The 19774-nt window shown below is 57.6% G+C and overlaps 2 protein-coding genes across 4 annotated transcripts in view; both read right to left on the reverse strand.

Annotated features, from left to right (window-relative positions):
• Window positions 1–237: 237 nt before the first annotated feature.
• Window positions 238–7634, reverse strand: CHMP6 (charged multivesicular body protein 6). 2 transcript variants are annotated; one of them, XM_043905269.1, is made up of 8 exons: window positions 7464–7628; window positions 4885–4994; window positions 4668–4755; window positions 4037–4123; window positions 3159–3224; window positions 2857–2937; window positions 1795–1849; window positions 238–1144 (listed from the first exon to the last, which is right to left on the reverse strand). In XM_043905269.1, exons 1-8 carry the CDS (start codon window positions 7524–7526, stop codon window positions 1089–1091), a joined length of 606 nt encoding a protein of 201 aa, XP_043761204.1. In that variant the 5' UTR covers window positions 7527–7628; the 3' UTR covers window positions 238–1088. The 2 variants fall into 2 exon arrangements, with proteins under 2 accessions (XP_043761204.1, XP_043761203.1); XM_043905268.1 differs by lacking the exon at window positions 238–1144 and adding an exon at window positions 1206–1533 and having other exon boundaries at window positions 7464–7634.
• Window positions 7635–17134: 9500 nt separating this feature from the next.
• Window positions 17135–19774, reverse strand: part of RPTOR (regulatory associated protein of MTOR complex 1) — a 315748-nt gene continuing 313108 nt past the window's right edge. For both annotated transcript variants that reach the window (XM_043905267.1, XM_043905266.1), the window contains 2 exons: window positions 19386–19515; window positions 17135–18724 (listed from right to left, as the gene is read on the reverse strand). In XM_043905267.1, coding sequence (XP_043761202.1) covers window positions 18656–18724; window positions 19386–19515 — 199 coding nt within the window. In that variant the 3' untranslated portion in view covers window positions 17135–18655. The remainder of the gene's footprint in view (window positions 18725–19385; window positions 19516–19774) is intronic.

A 19774-nucleotide genomic window follows, 5' to 3' on the forward strand; every position in this document is an offset into this window, starting at 1 on the left:
CAGGCAGCTGCCCGGAGGTGACAGCCAGAGCCCGGAGCCCCAGCCTGCTCTCCACCCACTGCTGGGCAGGGCTAGAACCGCACCGGCTCCTGAGTCCCCAGGCCCCGTGTGGCACTGACCACCCAGGTGCCCCCGAGTGTCCCAGGAGGGTCAAGGGGCCGTGTGTCAGGACCAGAGACAGGAGCCACACTGACCCCCCCCCAGGCCCTTCCACAGACCCCAGTCCACGAGGCGGCAGGCTGTATGGCCGTCAGCTTTAATATGGGGCTGGCCTGTCTGGGGGCTAGGAGGGTCCACTTTGCTTTCTTGTTGGGAGCGAAATCTCAGGGAGATTGTCTTAATTCCAAAATGAATCATGAACTAGGAAGTCATTTCCATCCTTCCCAGTCTCCGCTTGGCTGCTGACAGCTCGGGGAGCCCCGGCTGGACCTGCTGGCCATCCTGGAATGTCCATCCTGGTAGAACTGGGCCTTGAGGTCAGGCCCCGGGGGCGGGGGGCAGAGCTCTGAGAGTCAGCAATCCAGCAGGCACGTGCCCCTCCTGATCCACCACCCCCAAACACCAACACAGAAGCAGAAAGGTTTTCACCCCCAAATCTGCATGGAGAGTGGGCATGTCAGGGAGCCAGACCGAGGCAAGGACCCCTTAGTCAAAGCCCCTGTGAGCTAATGAGTGCAGCAGGAAGAAGGGAAACGGTGGGGTGGGAGGCCTGAGGTGCCCGGAAGAGCAGACAGCGCTGTGGAGACACTGGCCCGCGGAGCCTTATGACCCGGGTCGGGCGGTGTGACCAGCACCAGGAGCGTCGGGCCTGGCCACGGCCTGGGGGAAGCACAGCTTCAGAAGCTGCGTTTGGCTGGAGGATCTGAATGTTGCCATTTAATCCAGAAATGAGAGCAGGACAGCAGCGCCAGGGCAGCGCTCCACAGTCAACCTGATCGGGAGCCCCGTGTGTGCTGTGCGCTCCGTCAGCACCCAGCCCGCCTGGCCCGGCGCCCGCCTCCTGGGAGCCCGGTCAGGGCTGGCCACGCACCCAAAGTGCGGGCCCCAGTCCTCCGAAGTCCCCGAGAGTCCCACACAAGAGCGCCGTGTTACGAGGCTGCCACCAGTTCCGCCTGCCTGGGCCTGGCTTTGACGGGGACTTTCTCTGTGGAGGAAACAAGAGAGACGTATATCGCGTACAGAACACCCCACAAGTAGGAACTTCCCGAAAAGGACAAGAGGTGGCAAGGAGCCAGGTCAGGGCTTGGCGCTCTGGGAGGAACGGGCGCAGCTCCAGGGAAGGCGAGGCATACACAGAAGCCGGGGGTGCTGATAGAGAGCAGGCAGGCACTCAGGACGGTGCAGCGGCGGGCATGCACCCCCACGGACCCCGGAGAGATGCCGAGGAGCAGCATGCCGAAGAGGAATCTCAACGGTGAGTCCGGGCTGAAGGAGGATTTCTGAAGGCGTGTTAAGCGATGCCCCGGGGAAGGTCATCCCAGTGACGAATCGAGGACAGCTGGTCCTGAGCTGGACCCAGAAGAGCCTGCAGAGCTAAATGTGCCCTCTCCTGATGCTTTGGGACTCGCTTCTCCGAATGGGGTTCGGCTCTTTCAAGGCTACCCAAACCCCTCAGAAGTCTGAGCCCAGCCCCAGGGCGAGGCCCACACTCTGCCTGAGGTGGTGCCAGCAAGCACCCAGCAGGGAGGTGGGACCCGACCCTCACTAAGGAGGAAGAGCAGGGCCCAGCGGCCAGGATATCATGCTTTGCCCTAGAACACACTGTTCCCCAAAAGACGTTAACAAAGTGGGTACCTGGGATCTTCTCAGGAAGGGGCTCTGAAGGAACCTCTGGCAGCTCCATCTGTTCCTGGAAGAAACAGAGTAAAGGTCGTGAGACATGTCCCCCTGCCCCTTCCTTTTCCCGGAAAGGACAGCATCCCGTCCACTTAGCTGCTCTCAGCAGGAGTTAAACGGCACATGATGCCTGCAGGACGCACACCCTTGGCTTCTGGCAGTTCTGTCACTCAGATCACAGTGGCCACAAAAGGTGGCTGCTCCCAATGACCTGGACCCTGAGGGGCTCCCCGCCCAGAGTTCTGTCCCGAGTCTGGGCTGAGGGCTTTGAAACAGGTGCCCATGCAGGTCAGGGGCCACGGTAGTGCCTCAGCTTGACGTGGTGGCACCCAGGTGCACCTGTGGTTCCTGGGTGTGGAAGCACAGAGCACGGGTCTGCCTCTCGGGCCTCGGGAGGAAGTGAATCAGCGGGCAGGTGCACGTGGGGCCCCTCAGGCAGCGAGCAGCAGCGCTCAGGACCTGCTTTCCCGTGGCCAATGGCTAGGGGGGTGGCAGGCTGGTGGGCATGGCGTGAATGTGGCTCGCTGAGGCAGGGGCCCCCAGAGATGGAGACGCCCTCCGTGAGGGAGCACAGACTCAGGGTCTGAAGAGACGGTTGGCCAGTTAGAGGCCTCCAAGCCAACACATGGCAGTGACAGAGAGAGACCCACCACAAGAGGGAAAGAGCCTCCATTTGATCTAAACCCCATCACTGCCCACTGGGGGGAAAGGGGCCGAGGGAGCTAGGAGAATCAGCCTTTCACTCTATGCACCTCGCTCACTCCCACACTTGCCACACCTGGTGGACAACCTGCAAAACGTTCTTTCCAGGCCAGTCCCACCCTGCTGTCAGTCAGGTGGACGGGGAGAAGGGGCTTCGGTTTACAACAAATGCCAGTTGTCTTAGGGAAGAAAACCAGCTGTAAACCAGAGCTGTGGGCTCGAGAGAAACTCAAGGCAGGTGCTCGCCGAGGCCAGTGAGCAGAGGCCTCCCAGGGGTACCTCCACCGGAGCCTCTGTCAGTCCCACTGGTCCTGTTACCTGAGTGATGGCGTCCAGCTCCTCCAGGATGGCATCTTCATCCTCCTGAGTGAAGCTTCCTGCCAACAGCTCATCTATTTGCTGCAAAAGGAGGAGCAGAGGTGAAGAGCGTGGCTGGGCTGGGGGTGGTGCCCCCTCACGGAGGAAGGAGACGGCCCCGGCTCAAGGCTGCTCTCACTTGAAAGAAAGCAGGCAGCCCCCATGTGGTGTGGGAAGGCCTGGTCCTCATGGGCAGGGCTGGCCACTGGCCACCACACTCACTGGCTGCCAGATGGCGGGCCCCATGACCCGGCAACACCTACCCGCTGGTAGTCCACGGCCTCTTGCGTCTCGTCCAGTATCCGCTCCACCTCTTCTATGGACATCACCTGATCGGTTACAAGTTTTTGAGTCTTGTCAGTGAAGCATGCGACAGAACCCCCTTGGTGAAGCCCACCTGCACGGGCAGCGCGCACGGCCTTGCCCCTCTGCTCTCGTTTAAAGGAAGCCATGCCGAGTGGGACATGACACAGCTTTGGTTATTTACGTCCCTGGCAGGGCCTGTCCACATAGGCACAGAGCTGTTAGACCAGTCTTTTCAGAAGCCTCAATTGATCTCCTCAGACCCCTGCTGGCCCTTCTCAGTGGACCTTCTGGCACCCAGATCGACAAGTGTAGTTTTCTCTGGCCACGTGACTTGATTTGCTCTGGGTTCAAAGCAACACCTTTGCTTGAATGGTCCCCACACTGGACATTCAGAAAGGCAACGTAACCTCAGCTCTCTGCCCAGCCCCACCTGCCATCCACTCATCGGGAACAAGATGGGGTGAGGCTGGGGCGTGGCCTCTCTGCACCTTACTTCTCCTTTCACCATCCACCTCTGTGCTGCTTCCTGAGACGGGGCTGTGTTCACCTCCTCCAGGAAGTCCTCTGATTAGTTCACCACACCCCTCCCCGGCTCTGATGAGGCTATCCCTCCAGTCACGCTTAGAATCTCTGGACCCAAGTTGTAGCCGGGGTCCCTATTTTCAGGTCAATATTCCTGAGTTTGTCTGTCTTACAAGACGGTCAGCCTCTCCCGGTAATGACTGACTTTCCCTCATGCCCAACGGCCTGGGTGCAGCTGTGGCCTCAGGGACAAGCCCCCTCCTTGGTCCACTAGGCTCCCCCTCCTCTCTGCCCCCAGCCCGCCAAGACTTACCTGGTGCATCTTATTCAGACACTCATTTCCAATCTTCAGCCCCTCAATCACTTTCATTTCAATCTGGGTGAACTCAATACTCTGGACCTGAGGAGGAGACCTGGGTGGTCAGGGGCCCATCTTCTCTGCTGCCTCACGCAGACCCACGACGGGAGTTAGGACCACACTGTCACCAAGACTGACGGTCTCTGCCCTCCTCTTCCCTCTGTCCTTTCCTGGTGCCCTGACCACCAGTTGGGCGGGACTGAGAGGGCCTGGGAGAAATCTCGAATCAGACTGCTTTTAACAGCAAAGCTGTTGGTAAATGAGCACAACCAGAGCTCTGTGCTCTGAACCCAGGTCACTTGGGAGCCTCCTGCAGATCTCAACACCTCTTCAGTAACTGGGGCAGACTCCCCCCCATCCCCACCACCCAGAAGTGGCCTAGCCCCCCAACCACAATACTGCAGTAGCCAACCTGCCCCAGCCCGTTAAGACTGTCAGGTTCCCAGTAAAGCTTCTCCTTTGCCTCCCGGCCTGACCCATTCCATAGCCTCTGGCTGAGGGTCCCGGAAAGGAAAATGGTAGGTTTCAGTTCTCTGAGGGGCCTCTGGCCAACACGGCCCACACCCCCAACCCCCACCAGGCGTACCATGGTCTCCAGGCTGGTGATCTGGTTTTCCGTCTTGTCCAGGAGCTGCTCCCGGTATCGCTTCTTCTTGAGCAGCAGCTTGGCCCGTCTGCAAAGGGGACCCAGCAGTCACGGCCACTGGATGTCCTGGCCCAACCTCCCGGGCCTACCCCACGCCCTGCTCTAGGCCAACGGGGGACGGCTTCCTTCCCCCGCACACTGACCCCACCCCACTCACTCCTTCCTGCCGTCACGCAGGAGCTGCCGGGCGATCTCCCGCTCCCGCTCCAGCTGCTGGGTGATCCTCTTCTGGTACTGCTTCAGCTTGTCCCGCTGCTGCTTCAGTTGCTGTTGGGAGAGCAGGCCTTGTGTTGGCACGGGCCCACGCAGCGCTGGACACTCGCTGGGCTACCTAGTGCCCAGGAGAGCAGGCACAGAGGCTGCCGGGGACACTGAAGGGCCCCCCACAGGCCAGACTGCCCCAGCTGCCACCCATGGAAGTGCATCCTCTGAAACACAGCTCTCCATGGGACCAGTTTGTCCTCCAGGGCATGTGGTGCCCTCCCTGGAGACATTCCTGGCTGGCCCACTGGGGATGCCACTGGCATCTAGAGGGTGGAGGCCCAGGATGAGGCTCGATATGCTACAAGCCCCCAAGATCCCCCCAACCCCAGACAGTGAGGAGCATGAGCGCTGGTCAGGGAGTGTGGCCACCACTTCCAAGGTGCAGAGACGACACAAAATCATTGGTGAGGGTCACCTGAGCACCACCAGCCCAGTCCAGTTGTAGCTGGAGACAGGGGCAGTCCCTTCCATCTTTACTCCTCTGGGGATCTCAGCCATTTGCCACCAGCTCCCCCACTGTTGTCACTTGCCACTACATGTGAGGGAAAACCGACGGCGCACTGAGGTGATGGGCTCACAAGACCTCACCAAGCACCTGGCACCCTGGAGTCCTGTCCCAAAAAGGATGCAGGGCCATTTACACGCCTTGGTCTCTCCTTCCCTATTTTAGGTCATTTACATTTCTTCCAAATTCCATCATTTCAGGTACGGTGAGCACCTGCAAGCACAGGGCACTTCTCCGATGGAAGATGACGTCCTCAGGGTCGCTTACCAGGAGTGAGTTAAGTGAGTCAAGGGTGTGCACATCTTTTGGACTCAACATGGTGAGAAATTAGCCCCCAGCATGGACATGGTCTAAAGCGGCCGCTCCATAGCTCCCTTTTAGAGGCCGTCTGCCCCAGTGCATTCTGTGGTTGGTGGCTCAGGGCAGCCACATGTCCTGTCCACGCTGACATAAGAGATGTCCGCTGACAATGAGATATCACCCCATAGCCAGCCTACCAGTCGGGCCCAAGTCTGACTTGCTTCTCTTCCACAGGGGCTGAGCACCCAGCCTGTAGGCAGTGGACAAAGTGTCAGGCGGGAGCCAGAGGGAGCAGGTATGGCCAGGCCACCCCCTTCGTAAAACAAGAAGTCTCAGCAGAAGGTCCTGGGGCAGCTCAGAGTTCCTCAGCTCAGCTTTTCATCCTCAGAAAACATCAGGCAATAGTTTGTTCTGTGGTGTGCCAACTGAGTTGTTCCTGTCACAACCCCACTGACGTGTATCCTTGGCAACAGAAAGGAGAGCTTCGGGGGCTTCCTGCTCAGCCAGAGGCCCAGAAGCCCAGGATGGAGGCCAGCACATGCGGGCCCTGACCACAATAAAAACCCAACGACAGCCGATCTTCTCCAATGACAAACAGGCCTGACAAAACAGGTCTTTTTTTCATGGGGAACTTCAGTTTAAAAGTTTTATCACTTCTGGTTTCAGTAAGCCACAGTAAAACACCCCCCCCCCCAAAAAAAAACAACATGCCACTTGAGTTAGTTTCTTTCTTAGTACCAAAAATTACATAGTTTTCCTGCAGAAAATTTAGAAAAGAAAGCAAAGGTAGACTCCACTCACGTTCTAGGCTCTCTCCTTCCTGACACACTTTTCTTACAAAAATGGGTTATTCTCAACACGTTATTTCACTTAACACACCACACGATTTTTTCCCTAGAAACTAACTTTCATATCAGTGCTCTCCAGAAAGAGACGCTCGAATCCACAGGTAGCAACATAGAAACATCACCATCTAAAACTTTCGAGGGTCAGGAGTGGCCTGGAGACAAGGGCAGCCCACAAGCTCGGGGCCAATGGCTCCTTCCTCAGGGGCCGCACAGGTTGTAAGTTTGACAAGGACTGAGACAGGTGTTGGGTCCAACCTGAGTCCCAAGCACACAGAACACGACCGTCCCACAATTTGAGCGCTTGCTTAGACCCCCAGTTCTGGGAGCAGCGATGAGGACCCACTGCCATATCATTCCCTCCCCACGACCTCCCAACTGAGTCGGCCACTTAGGCTCCGAGCCCACACCGGGCTGGGGCTGGGAAGCGGTCTGGGGCTGCCTCCCGTGGGGCTGGAGTTTAGAAACCCCACCCGTAGGCGCGGACTCACCCACGGACAAGGTACAACCACGAGACAGTACAACCGGGCCCCGCCTCCCGAAGCACAGCTCAGCCACACCCGGACCACCTACACCCGCAGCGACCGGATTCGCTCAGACTCGCTGGGAACCGGGCCCGGACAAGCTCCCCAAGGGGAGCCCACTGCGCATCGCCCCAGACGGGCTTCCGAAGCTGCAGCCCCAGCGTGAGGCTGGGCGGCCAGAGGGACTGGACCCCTTGGAGAAGCGGAGCGCAGCCTGCCGCCGCCCAGCCTCGGTTTCCCCGTACGTTCCGGGGGTACCCGGCCCGCGCCCACCCGCCTGCAGGGCCCGGCGTCTTACCAGGATGGCCTTGTCCTGCTCCGTAACCCGGCTCTGCTTCTTACGGCCGAACAGGTTGCCCATGGCGGCCGGCCCGGCCCGTGCCCCACCGCCCTGCCCCGGTCGGACCCGTGCCCCGTGCCACACGGCCACCGTAGTCTGGGCCCAACCCACCCCCGCTACGGCGGCCGCGCGGGGCCTGGCGCCGCAGAACGCGGAACCCGGCCGTCTGCGGACGGAAGCCCCGCCCAAAGAAGGGGCTGGACCTGTAGTGGGCGGGGCTCAGGGACCCTGGATTGTGCGGTTCAGGTGCATTTCCAGAAGGCCCCACCTGAGCGGTCTTCAAGACTAAAGTTCCATCTCCCACTACGGTGGGAACCCTGCAGGGTGACCGCGTGGACCGTCTCCCGGAAGGTGAGAGATCTTGTTCACAAATCACTGCTCCGCCGGCTCGGATGCACAAAATGCTGCGTTTAGTGATGTTACAATCCTGATCTCTAGTGTCCACTGAACTCCCAACTAGGCAGCGTGCCCCACCGGCTCTGCCCTCCGGGCCGGTGGCCAGTCCCCAGGGGAGCCCATCTTCTGGTTCCGTGGTCCCGGCAGAAGCCTCCACGGGGCATTGGGGTGCCACCCACACCTGCAGCCCTGGCTTCCACTCGTGTGTCTTGGTTGGCATGAGGGGTCACAGTACTCAGCCCGGTTTGGTCGCCCAGGCTGAGCCTGCAGCCCAGTCTGCATGGGCCCCATCACCTTTCTAGCAGTCCAGCAGCTCCTGGGCAGGTGGGGTCATAAGATGAGGTGTCCCATGGCACACGCCCAGCGCTCACCCCTCTCTGTGAAATGAACTCCTTGATCAGGACATGGACACCACTAAGGGCCTCCAAGTCCACAACAGTGCAGCTGGCAGAAGCCTCCTAGGGTGGGCGGAAGCAAATCCATATCCAGAGTGTCTATTCCAGCAGCAGCCCCTGGAGAGGGCTGTGTAGGGGAGGAGTCAGCATCCCTTGCGCTCTGGATAGATGCGCCTTCTTGTTAGGGGAGTTCTTATCCCCCATCAGCTGGGCCACTCAGCTGGCATCCCATGGAGCAGAGATGAGCGTTCCCTGCTGACTCTGCCTAAGTGCAGGGCCGGGGCAGGGGAAGGCTGTTAGGCAGCAGCAGTACCTGGCACAATGGTTCAGGCACTGGGGGGAGGTTTGCCAGGCGTACTACATAGACCCCTTCATGAGGAACCCATTCTCCCTTCTGTTCAGCCCTGGAACTGGGATCATGATTCTCTTCTAAGGTCCTTCCCATCAGATCTCTAGCTCCCAGACCTGGTTCATTTCTTAATGATCTATTGAGGCTTTCTGAGACTGTCCAGCTTTTGCAGTTGGCCAGTGTCAAGGGCTCTCTGGCACCGTGCATCATGACTACTGTGTGGGTTTGCTGCCTTTTCCAGTGACCTGCCCATGTGAGCTCTGAGCCTTGTGCCTCCTGGTTCTCAGAAGAAATCAGGGCCCCTGTTTTGATGGCAGCAACTCTACTGTCTTCCCTGGCCTGCAGACCTTGGAGGGCTTTTCAAGAACCCAAGGTCCTCACCAAGGGATTTCTTGGGGCCTCTGCCCAGTGCATGTGCCTTGAGGACACGAGGAGCTCAGTGAGTGAGTTGCACCTGATGAATTCACGTCAAGTCCTTATCTGTCCCAGCCCTTGAAGTCCTTCCTCTGTATTATGCCAAGGAATTCCTGGTATCTCAGCTGGGCCATACTAAGTCCGAGTACAGATGAAAGAAAACAGTGGGGCCCAGAGTCTCAGGCGCTCATACCCTGTCCAGTTCGCCCAGTGTTGGCTGCCATGCGCACCTGTGAGGTCTCCCCAAGACTCTCCAGTGTGAGTCAGCAATTTCTTGGAATTCTTGGGGTATGCCCACCTTCCCTGGAGTCAGCTGGGCTCTCACTGCAGTTATGGATCTGAAGGCAATATGGGGTAACTGGTGGGGTCTTGAGGAGAATCAGTCTCCTCTCAGCAGGTCTCCCCCTACCTGCTTGGGGTGGGGTCTTCATGAGCAGGGGGTGGGAAGGACGCTTCAGATGGGGAACAGGGTCGCTTCTGCTGGCAGGCAAGGCTTGACGTGATTATGAGGGGGTCAAGATCAGCCCACTCAGCTCTCTCCATCTGACTCTTTCACACTGACCTGGTGAGGCTGAGAATTCAATTTATGTTGTAATCCTACAACCTGCAGAATAGAATTGCGGGAATGATATCCAGACACAACAGTTCTGTTAGAAGAAATAAGATTTTCTTTTATGGTAGTTCTACACATTTTCTGCTTTTTGGACTCTATCTTGAACTGAGAATTTAAAGCCCCTTGCTTGTCATTTTTAAAAATGAAATCTTCCCAGTGTGGTCAGAAATCACTCACGTGACCCACAGCCCTGATTTCCCCCAGGACGTTGCTTTGCAATTGCTTGGACTCCCAGAATCTGGCTTTCAGGAAATGCTTCCTTCCAGGTCATCACAGAAAAGTGTGTGGCTACAGCATGCCTCCACTACCTGTGTCCTATTTGTCACAGGCTGTGGTAGTCTGCTCTGGCTGCCATGACAAATTACCACAGGCTGGGCCTCTTAGGCAACAGAAATGTATTGTCTCACCGTCTGCAGGCTGGAAGTCTGAGTTCAAGGTGTTGGTAGGGTTGGCCTCCCAATCTCCAACTTTCTGTTGGTTGTCGGCAAGCCATAGCATGGAGAAGCATCACCGGATTTTTCCTCCATCTTCATGTGGCCTCCCTGTGTGCCGTCTGTGTCCAAACTTCCCCTTTACATGAGAACACCAGTCTTGTTGGATCAGGACTGACATGAATAACCTCAGTTTAACGTGTTCACCTCTGAAATCAGGGCATATTCTGAGGTGTTTGAGGTTAGGACTGCAACATCTGAATTTTAGGGGGACACACAGTTCAGTCTATGACACAATAATCAGATCATCACTGCATACAATCAAGTCTGGGTTTCTGTCTTCCATGGTCTTTCTCTGGGACTGAGTTCTGGCCCTAAATATGCATCATGGGAACCTCTGTAAACAGGCACTTCTCTGGGCATTTCAAGCAGGAAGGCGTCTATTACAGAGAATCAATGATTCAAAAACAGGGTAGCAGGAATGAAGGCCAGGGGTCTGGTCACTGGATCTTGGGGAACTGGGAGCTTTCTTAGACTTGAAAAGAAACTCAGGGCACAATGACACCCCACCCCGGCCCCATTCTGCCTCACAACTACCAAGGCCCAGTCAGCCGCCCCTGCACCTCTGTCACCAGCCACAGCTTGGAACACTTCCTACCGGAGGAAACTAACCTGGAAGCCCGATGGGAGGACCTCTATGGAAGGTGACAATGGGGTAGCCCTTACCTGACGCGCAGACCCAGGGAGCAGGTGGCGTGCAAGTGTGGCCTTGTGGGCTGGCCTGCCGTGTGTGCACAGGCGTCAACAGGGTATTGCAGGCGCGGGGTGGCGGCCCAAGGAGCACGTGGCAGGAACTTCCACCAACTACAACGGCCATGAACGACTAGCACAGGAAGCCATCCAGGTCCCCTTGCCCCTCGTCGCTCTGTGGCCCACATTCGCCATCCACCTCCTCTATCCACCGTCTCCAACCACCACTCCCTCCAACTTCTAGGCCTACCGATCAGTCTCCACTGGGTGCCCACCTTCCCAGACTGCCAAGCGTCACTCCCAGATAAGGGCTCTGATTGGTTCCCTAAAAGCCAATCAACTGTGGCCTTGCCGGTGTCGTATCCTCGCCGGAGCCAATCCGTAGAGGGAAGGGTGGGCGGTCGCAGGAAGAGTGGAGGGAATTTCCTCCAAAACAGGCACTTTTTGAGGCCACTAAACACCAGGGTTCTGGGGTAAAGCTTCACATGAGAACATGAGTCATTCCGATGCCTGGTCGGTCCAGGACACACGGGGAGGATGAAGTGGGGGGCTGGCCAGTGGTACACGTGCAGCATGTTAAGAGCTATCAGGGTCGTGGTCAAGGGTCCCCAAGGTTAGGGGTTCTGGGGGGGTCAGACTAAGGAGGCGGTGACAGAGCAGCAGAGTACACGGGGTTAGCCAAGGAATCTTCTGGAAGAAGTCAGGATTCAGGCCAAGTCCCAGGCGTTGGGTTTGAGCCCAGGAAATGGTGCTGAAGACACAGATGAGGTGTTGGTAGGACCAGCTTCATGGACGCTACGTGGGCAAAGAGGATGGGGCAGCCCAGGTCAGTGCCGGTGGAAGTCGCTAAGCGGGTGTCCTGGGAGGGGGGACGTCCTGGGGAAGGCGGGAACTCAGAGGGCTGCATGGAGGGCTGAGGAGAAAGTGCTTGCCTGCTGGTAACCCTCGGAGGACCCATGAGTGGGGACGCTGGGTCGCGGCGGGTCAGAGGTTGAGACAGCTCTTGAGGGCTTGAGAGCAGATAAGACGCGGGGCCAGGGAGAGGAGTGCAGGGTCGCGGGGGCGTCCAACCTTCTTGGAAGCCTGGCGCCGGACCCTCAGCCAAGCTGCTTCCGGGTAAGGGCGAGCCCCGCGGCGGCCACGCGGTGGCGCTGCAGGACAACCTGGCGGCCATAGGAGAACACCCGGGCCAGGGATGTGGGCTGGCTCCCCAGGGGTGCGGCACCGGTACCCGTCCCCAAGCACTCCACATCCCAGCACTGGACACTCAGGCACCCCCACACCTAGAACCCTGCGCTCTGCACTCCACACCGGGTAGTTGCTCCCAGACACAAGCCTCTTGTACCCCAGCACCTGTCACCCCACACCTCAGCATCTCAGACACCTCACCCTGTAGGGGCGGCATCCCGCATCCTAGCACCTCCCCAGCCCACACCCAGCACTGGTGCAAGTCCACCCCTTGCATCGGTGGGGGAGGTGCAGGAAGGTGGGTCCAAGAACAGCCCGTGAGGTCAGGGGGAGGATCTGCCATGGGTCTGCCCTAGCTTGGAGAAGCAACATTTGAGCTATTTTGCAGATACTGAAACGCCCACTAGGTGGAAGAAGTTAACTGTATACTGCCCACAAGCATGTACACACCAGACCCACTGGAACCAGATGGGTGATGTTGACTTCCAATTACCTCACTACCAACCAATCAGAAGAATGTCCATGAGCTGATCATGTACCCCACAACCCCTCTCCCTCACCCGGTCTTTAAAAATCTTTTCCTGAAAGCCTTCAGGGAGTTTGGGCCTCTTAAGCACTAGCTGCCTGGGATTCTCTGCTTGGCACCTGCAATAAATGCTGCACTTGTCTTTACCATTACTTGGTGTCAGTAATTCGACTTTACTGTGTGCAGGAAACAGACCCAAGTTTGGTTCCATAACGTCTTCTCTGGAGAAATGTCTGTTCAAGTCCTTTGCCCAGTTTTGAACTGTTTGTTTGTCCTTTGATTGGTGGGTTGTGAGAGCTCTTTGAGTTCTGGATATTAAACCCTTAAACCCTTATCAAATATATGACTTGCAAATATTTTCTCTGAAGTCTTTTTCTGCAGATTATGTTTTTTTACATTCTTATGTCTTTTGATACACAAAAAGACATTTTTATGAAGTCCAGTTTATCTAGTTTTTCTTGTGTCAAATCTAAGAATCTGTTGCCAAGGTCATGAAAATTTACCTGTATTTCCTCCCCCCCCCCCTTAGGAGTTTTAGTTTTAGCTCCTGTATTTATGCCATTGATTGACTGTGAGTTAGTTTTTGTGTGTGGTGTGAGGTAAGGGTCCACCTTTTGTGTGTAAATATCCAGCTGTCACAGCACCATTTGTTAAAAGATTCTTCTTTCCCTACTGAGTGGTTTTGTCACCTTGTTTGAGAACCAGTTGCCCATAGATGTCAGGGTTTATCTGGGGCTCTCTATTCTGTTCTACAGAACCACTGTAGAACAATTACTGTAACTTGGTACTAAGGTTTGAATCAGGGAAGTAGAAAGACTCCAACCTTTTATCTTTCAAAGTTGTTTTGGGGACCCTTGTAATTCCATATGCGTTTGAAATTTGATCTGTCCAATTCTGCAAAAGGGTCTTTAGGATCTTCTAGGACCTGCATTGAACCTGTAGATTGCTTTGGGGAATACTGCCATTTAATAATATTAAGTCAACCCACGAACACAGAATGTCTTTCTATTTATTCAGGTCCTCTGTAATTACTTTTAGCAATGATTTGTTGTTTGGTGTACAATCTTTCATCTCCTTTATTGCATTTATGCCTAGGTATTTAATTCTTTTTGATGCTTTTGTAAATGGAATTGGCCTGTTAATTGCCTTTTCCAGTTGTTCAATGCTGGTGTGTCATTTGTTTCTTTCCCCAGTGCACAAGTTCCGGTAAAGAGCAAAACAGAGGAAACCCCACGTGGGTTCTGCCTGGGCTTTGGTTGTGGTTGTTGCTGGCAGCTGCCACCTTCCCTGTGGAGCTGGGGTCACTCCCTCCACAGGCTGCAGGGGCGGGGGATCCACACGTGGCTGGGTTCCCTCACAGAATAGCCTCCAGGCCATTCCTCCTGCAAAGCAGGGCACTGTGGGCATTGGTGACAAGTTCTGGGCTGCCCCCCATCACCTCCAGTCCCTCCCTCACAGTTGGGGGCCTCTCTGGGAGCCCCCTTGTCTTGGATCTGGTGTGGAGAGGCGGGGCGGAGGGCCCTGCTGCCCCAGGACCTGGACCTGCCTTGCTCGCCTCCCTGTCCTGCCCCCACCCCCTGGGTCTGCTCTACACTGGGGTGGTGGCTTGTCCCCTCAGCTCCTCTTTCATGGCCTCTCCTCCTTCACCCAGGGGCAGCCCCTGGGTCGGTGAACTGGACGCCTCGCCTGGATGCCTGATCCTCAGCTGCTCGTCCCAGCTGCACACTTTTGGGCCCATGTGGGCCTGGGGCTGCGGCTTCCTATGCTGGCCCCTGGCTCCCTTGATGGCTGCATGTCAGCCCTGGGGTCCTGGGGGCTGGTGGGGGTCTCAGGATGTGCCTGCTGGCTGTCCCTTTAGGGGACACTACTGGGCCCATCCCAGTTGCCACCCTCCCTCTAGTCCCCCCTTTCCCTCACCTGTTCTCGTCCTACCCCATCTTCACCTGCCCCAGGCCGGGAGGCACTGGCCAGTTTTTGGGCCACGTGGACCCTCAGCCAGCTTGTACAACTGAACCCGAGAAGCAGAACAACCTTGAGAGGCCAACTCCTCTGACTTCTTCCCAGAGAACCCCTGTAGAAACCCCAAAATGAGACAGTGGCCAGCCGGCCTTATGGTGCACCCAGCCCTTGTTTGTAATTGCGCTTTTCCAAACTCGTTCTGCAGGCCCCATGTCCTGAGACTGAATCACTATCACCCACCTGCATGCATGCGCTTGACTGTGTGTCGCCCAGGTGAACACACCTTTGCTGGGAATTCTTGGCGCCTCCTATGTGCTGAAGCGTGGCGTCTGCACGGGGTTGAGGACAAGCCTGTGGCCAAGTCTCAGGTGGTCCTGTGCTGAAAGCCGCTGAGCCAGGAGGCACCCACAGAGCACAGCCTCCCCGAGCTGGTCATCCTCATGAGATAACACCTCCCCACCCTCTCTCTCCTCAGCTGGACGGCTGTCCCTGCACGGCCACCTAGGACAGTCATCCTTGGCTCCTGGCTGGCAAGCTGACACCAGCCCCGTGGTGCCGGTGGGTTCTTTTCTGGCCCCTTCACTGCAGCCGTTTGCAGCCAGCGTGGGGAGGGTGTAGCCTTGGGTCTGGCGCCCTCCTGTGGTAGCTCCAGCCACATGACCATCTTTCATTTTTATGAGCACTTGATTTGTATTCAAATCCCAGTGACAGAATAACTGATGCTAATGGGAAAAATATTACTGTCTCTGCTGAAGCGTGCCGGGTGCAGCTGAGTAAGTGCTGGGTATCCTTCTTGTTTAAAACAAACTGTAATTTAATTCAGGAGTTCCAGCTGCTCAGACCCCAGGTTTCCATGGCAATAGTTCCCCTCCCCACTTTGAAGTGGGCGCTGTATTGGTGAATCTACCCGCTTCCCCACAGCCTCCCTCACGTGCCAAGGCCTCGGGGCCTCCCCCTGTGGGCCTCTCCAGGGACGTGGAGGCAGCTGGCCCGGAATGCACAGCTCTGGAGAGCAGGGGCCCTTTCCTGCTCCTCGAGAACAGGGATGGATGTCTTCCTTCCCATTTCAGTACCCCCTGACTTCCTCTTAGGCCACCCCCGGCATTTGGGGGCTCTGTTTGGTAGGGGACTTACAGACAGAGTGGTCAGCAGAATCAAGTCTCTCAAAGAGGCCCACATCCTAATCCTGGGAGCTGTGAACCTCTTAGGTCATGTGGCAAAGAGGATTAAGGCTGCCAGTCAGCAACTCGGATGTGGAGAGATTGTCCTGGATCATTCAGTGGGGCTGTGTCATCACAGGGTCCTTGAAAGTGGGGGGTGGGGTCAGAGTTTGAGTCAGAGTGATGCCCTGTGAGAAAGACTCCAGCTGCACTGCCGGCTCGGAAGGAGGAAGGGGCCACGAGCCAAGGGATGAGGGCAAATTCTAGAAGCTGGAAAAGGGGGAAAAGTGATTTCCCCTGGGAAGCTCCGGCAGGAACGTGGCCAACTCCTTGGTTCTAGGTCTGGCGCGGGCCTCTCCAGGCCTAGGAGGGCAAGTCTGTCCTGGCTGACACGTTTGGGGTGACTTGTTGCAGCTGCCCTGAGGGCTGACACAGGGGCTTTACTAGTCTGGGCCCAGGGGACAGCTGGCCTGCATCATTCCTGAGTCCTGGCTCCTCTCTTCCCCGCGTGCCCCCACAACCGTGCCCCTGTCACAGCCTGCCTGGCCTCCTCAGGGGCTGGTCTCTAGTCCTTGGCCAGGTCGACCCCATCCAGTCTAGTGAACCCAGTTCAATTCCTGTCGCTCCTTCGGTGCCAGTGTGCATGACTGGCTCCCAGTGCTGCCCCCTCCCCACTCATCACACCCTGTCTGCCAAATGAGGTTCCATCTGGAGGCCACGAGGTCAGGATGCCAGGTGGGACCTGGTTCCTGCTACCACCCACCTAGTGGGTGTGACTCTGGGTGAGTTACTTCACGCCTGGGCCCCATTTCCTGTCATGAGTGTGACAAGACCTGGGACCCAAGCTGCTTCTAGGGAGTGGGACTCCTAAAGCATGAGGTGCATTTAAGGGGCTGAGACCCCTCAGGTGTGAGGTGCATTTAAGGGGCTGGGACCCCAAAGGCGTGAGGTGCATTTAAGGGGCTGGGACCCCAAAGGCATGAGGTGCATTTAAGGGGCTGGGACCCCTCAGGCCTGCTGGCGTGTCAGCAGGAACATGGGCTCCGGCCCCTACAGGGGAGCCAACCCTGGACCACGAGGTGGGCCCAAGGGGTCACAGGCTGGGATCAGAGGGGATGCTGGCTGAGGAAGGAGTCGGGGTCCCCAAGCCACAGGATGAGGGAGGGAAGACGGATCCCCAGGACAACTCAGATGCAGCCTTCTGGCTTCTAACTGTAGGTGGTAAGTAAAAAAGACACAGGAAGTGGCAGAGGGATTCCCTCTGGGGGCCTGGGCTCACAGGCAGAGTGGGGTGACCCCAAATCTAGGGCCTTCTCTTGGGCCAGCTGTCCAAGCCACAGGGCTGGGGCTGTGCCCAAGGGGGCCAAGGGCCGGGAAGCACCACCTTGAGCCTGGAGCCCCGAGGACATGGAGGACTTGCCTTAAAGGACAGCGCCTCCAGCCAGCCCTCTGCGTATTTATCTTTTATTAACAGTTTATCCTCACTTTTTGTGTTACAATTCCATGTTTTGTCAAAGTCTTTCAATTCTCATTTTGATAAAATAAATAGAGATAAATGAACCCTTAGGTCACACTCTCTCAAGCCTCTGTAACTTCATGATTGAATTTTCGCATCAGACCTGTGAAGACAGCCCCACTGGGGCCCCCGCGCTTGGCCTGGGGATAGTTTCGTCTCAAAACAAACAGAACCACACGTGAGCTCAAAATGTGGAGTGGAACTGCTCTGTGAAATCGGCTGTGGGCAGTCAGCTTGGCATCTGTGGGTGGAGCTCAGCTTCTGGAAGGTTCCCAAGTCGCCGTGTCTGGAGCACTGGGTGAGCTGAGTTTTCTGCGGCCTTCCCCACCCGCACGCCGCTCACTCACCCAGCACACGGTAGACGCCGTCCTGGAACGTTCTCGGGGGAGCAGTCACGACCAGCCCCTGGCCCAGCCCCATGCCCTGTCCAGCCCACCCAGGTCCACAGCACGGCTCTTCCTCACATTCCCATTATTGGCCTCTTACCGGCAGAGTTAACTAAGCCAGCTCACTCCTCTATCTCTGAATAATCCTGATTCCCAAGGAAAATGGAAAATATGATTTTTAAAATATCATCATTGTGGTTGTGTCTTGTGTTCCAGGCGTGGCTGCTCAGCGCCCTGCCACAGACGCGTGCGTGCAGCGGACATGCGTGAAGCTGCTGCCCACCCGGGAGTCCTCCTGTGTCCCTTGCAGGTGTGAGCTGCCCCCACGTGTGTGGGGACAGAGGGTTGGGGTGGCGCTGTTCACCCCTAGACACTCGGGGCTGGGCAGCCCCTCCACGTGTGCTCATGTGATGCGTGCGGGGCGCGGGTGGGGAGGCCACGGTTCCCTGCACCGGCCGGGGAAGAGCAGCACTTGAGAGAAACAAGCCCTGTGGCCCAAGGGACCTGCCTCTCCTTCCAAACCAGAGCCCCTCCTGCCGACACTCAGAAGGAAGGCCTGCCTGTGGGGAGGGGTGCGCTCGGGCTCTGGGGTGTGGCCAGACGGCCTGGGGTGATGACCAGTGGGTGGCAGGCCACCTCCATCTGTCCTTCGCTCAGTCTCAGGCCTCCACCTCTGCCAGCGGCCTCAGACCACCCCAGAAGCCCACGCCAGGGGGCACGCAGCCCCAGGAGCTGGCTTCCGTCTGGTTTGGGGACTAATGCTCGCATCACTTGGAAAAGAAAACAAGTGTGTTACCCCCTTAAAAACCTCAGACGACAATAGCATGGGCGGGGACTGGAACGTACAGTGACCGTGTCCTCAGTCCGGGAGCCGTGTCTCAGCAGAGCAGCGACCGTCACACCAAGGACTCCAGCAGAGCCCCCTTCTCTGGGCTCCTGGGCATGACAGCGAAGACAGACAGACAGACAGTGCGGGCCCTCTCGAGCCCTCAGCAGCCAGTTCGGGCCAGTGTTCACGGCAGCGTGGTGGGTCCCTTATGTACAAGGCGGCCTGCGGGGAGGGGCCGCTATCTGACACGCTTCTCCACCGAGTACACGGAGATGTAGTAGTCGTTGCTGCCCACGGCCAGGTGCGGCTGCGGTAGGGAGGAGAGAACAGGGGGTGAGCAGCTGGGGGGGGTGCAGTCCAGGCCTGGTCACCCCAACTCTGCCTGCAAGTCTGGCGCGGAAATGATGGGCTCCTGGGCCACACAGCTGGTGCAGAGTCCTCACCTCCACCCTGTCACAGAGAACCCGCCCGCTCCGCACACTGCCCACATTTTTCTTTTCAGCATGGCCCCCCAGGAACAGCTCTGGGAACCTCATGCCATGCGTTTTGGCAGAGAGCCACACGCCAGGCTCCTGGGGAGCCTCGTGCCACACGCAGGCAGGTGGGAGAATCCTAATTTACAACACAGCAGCCCTCAGCCACACAGCTGACTGTAATTTAGGACGGTGCCGTCACCCGGGTCATGGGGTCTGGGCTGCTCCTACCCCAGGAGACTTTTCAAGGGGAGTTCTCTCTGGGGCTGGGGTCTGTGCAGGGCCCAGAGGGGTCACAAAGAGTGGGGCTACTTCATGTCTCCCCTGAGTGACAGAATTTGACGCTGCTTCCAGAGGGAGTGCAGTCTGGGGGCTATGGCCCCTGGAGATCCTGGGGTGGCCGACTGTGGTGCGGGGCGGGGGCCTCTGCCTGCTGCTAGCGCCTCCCCGCACCTCCCCAACCCCCAGCCCTTGGACGGGGGCAGAGACACAGACCCAGTGTGGGTGGAAGGCCAGGCAGCTGATGGCGCCGACCCGCTGGCCCATGAAGCCGTCGTAGTACTTGATGTGGTTGATCAGCTCTCCGCTGCCGTTGTAGATGGCGGTGAACTGGTTCATGGAGCCGCTGCACACAAGAAGGCCCGGCGGTCAGCGCGGGCAGGTGGGCGTGTCCACGGGGAGAGGGGGCTCCTCTCTGGTCACCCCCACAAGGGGGCTTGAGCCTCAAGGGCCATGAGGCCAGGCAGGTGAGGAGCAGCAAAGGGGCCCCACAGTCCTTCCACCCAGCTCTCCTCCACAGGTTTGGGGGTGGGTCGTGGTGCCTGCTGTTTACACAGGGCCCTGGGAGCCGGCTGGGCAGGGCAGGGGGCAGAGAAGAGGCAGCA

This window comes from Cervus elaphus, chromosome 5 (assembly GCF_910594005.1).
Source record: "Cervus elaphus chromosome 5, mCerEla1.1, whole genome shotgun sequence".
Classification (NCBI taxonomy): domain Eukaryota; kingdom Metazoa; phylum Chordata; class Mammalia; order Artiodactyla; family Cervidae; genus Cervus; species Cervus elaphus.

Coding starts and splice junctions, on each gene's coding strand:
- CHMP6 (XM_043905268.1), bottom strand. CDS start 7,526: ATGGGCAACCTGTTCGGCCGTAAGAAGCAGAGCCGGGTTACGGAGCAG. Junction 4,995..7,463: donor AGCAGGACAAGGCCATCCTG/GTAAGACGCCGG, acceptor CTCTCCCAACAG/CAACTGAAGCAGCAGCGGGA. Junction 4,124..4,667: donor TCACCAGCCTGGAGACCATG/GTACGCCTGGTG, acceptor TCTCCTCCTCAG/GTCCAGAGTATTGAGTTCAC.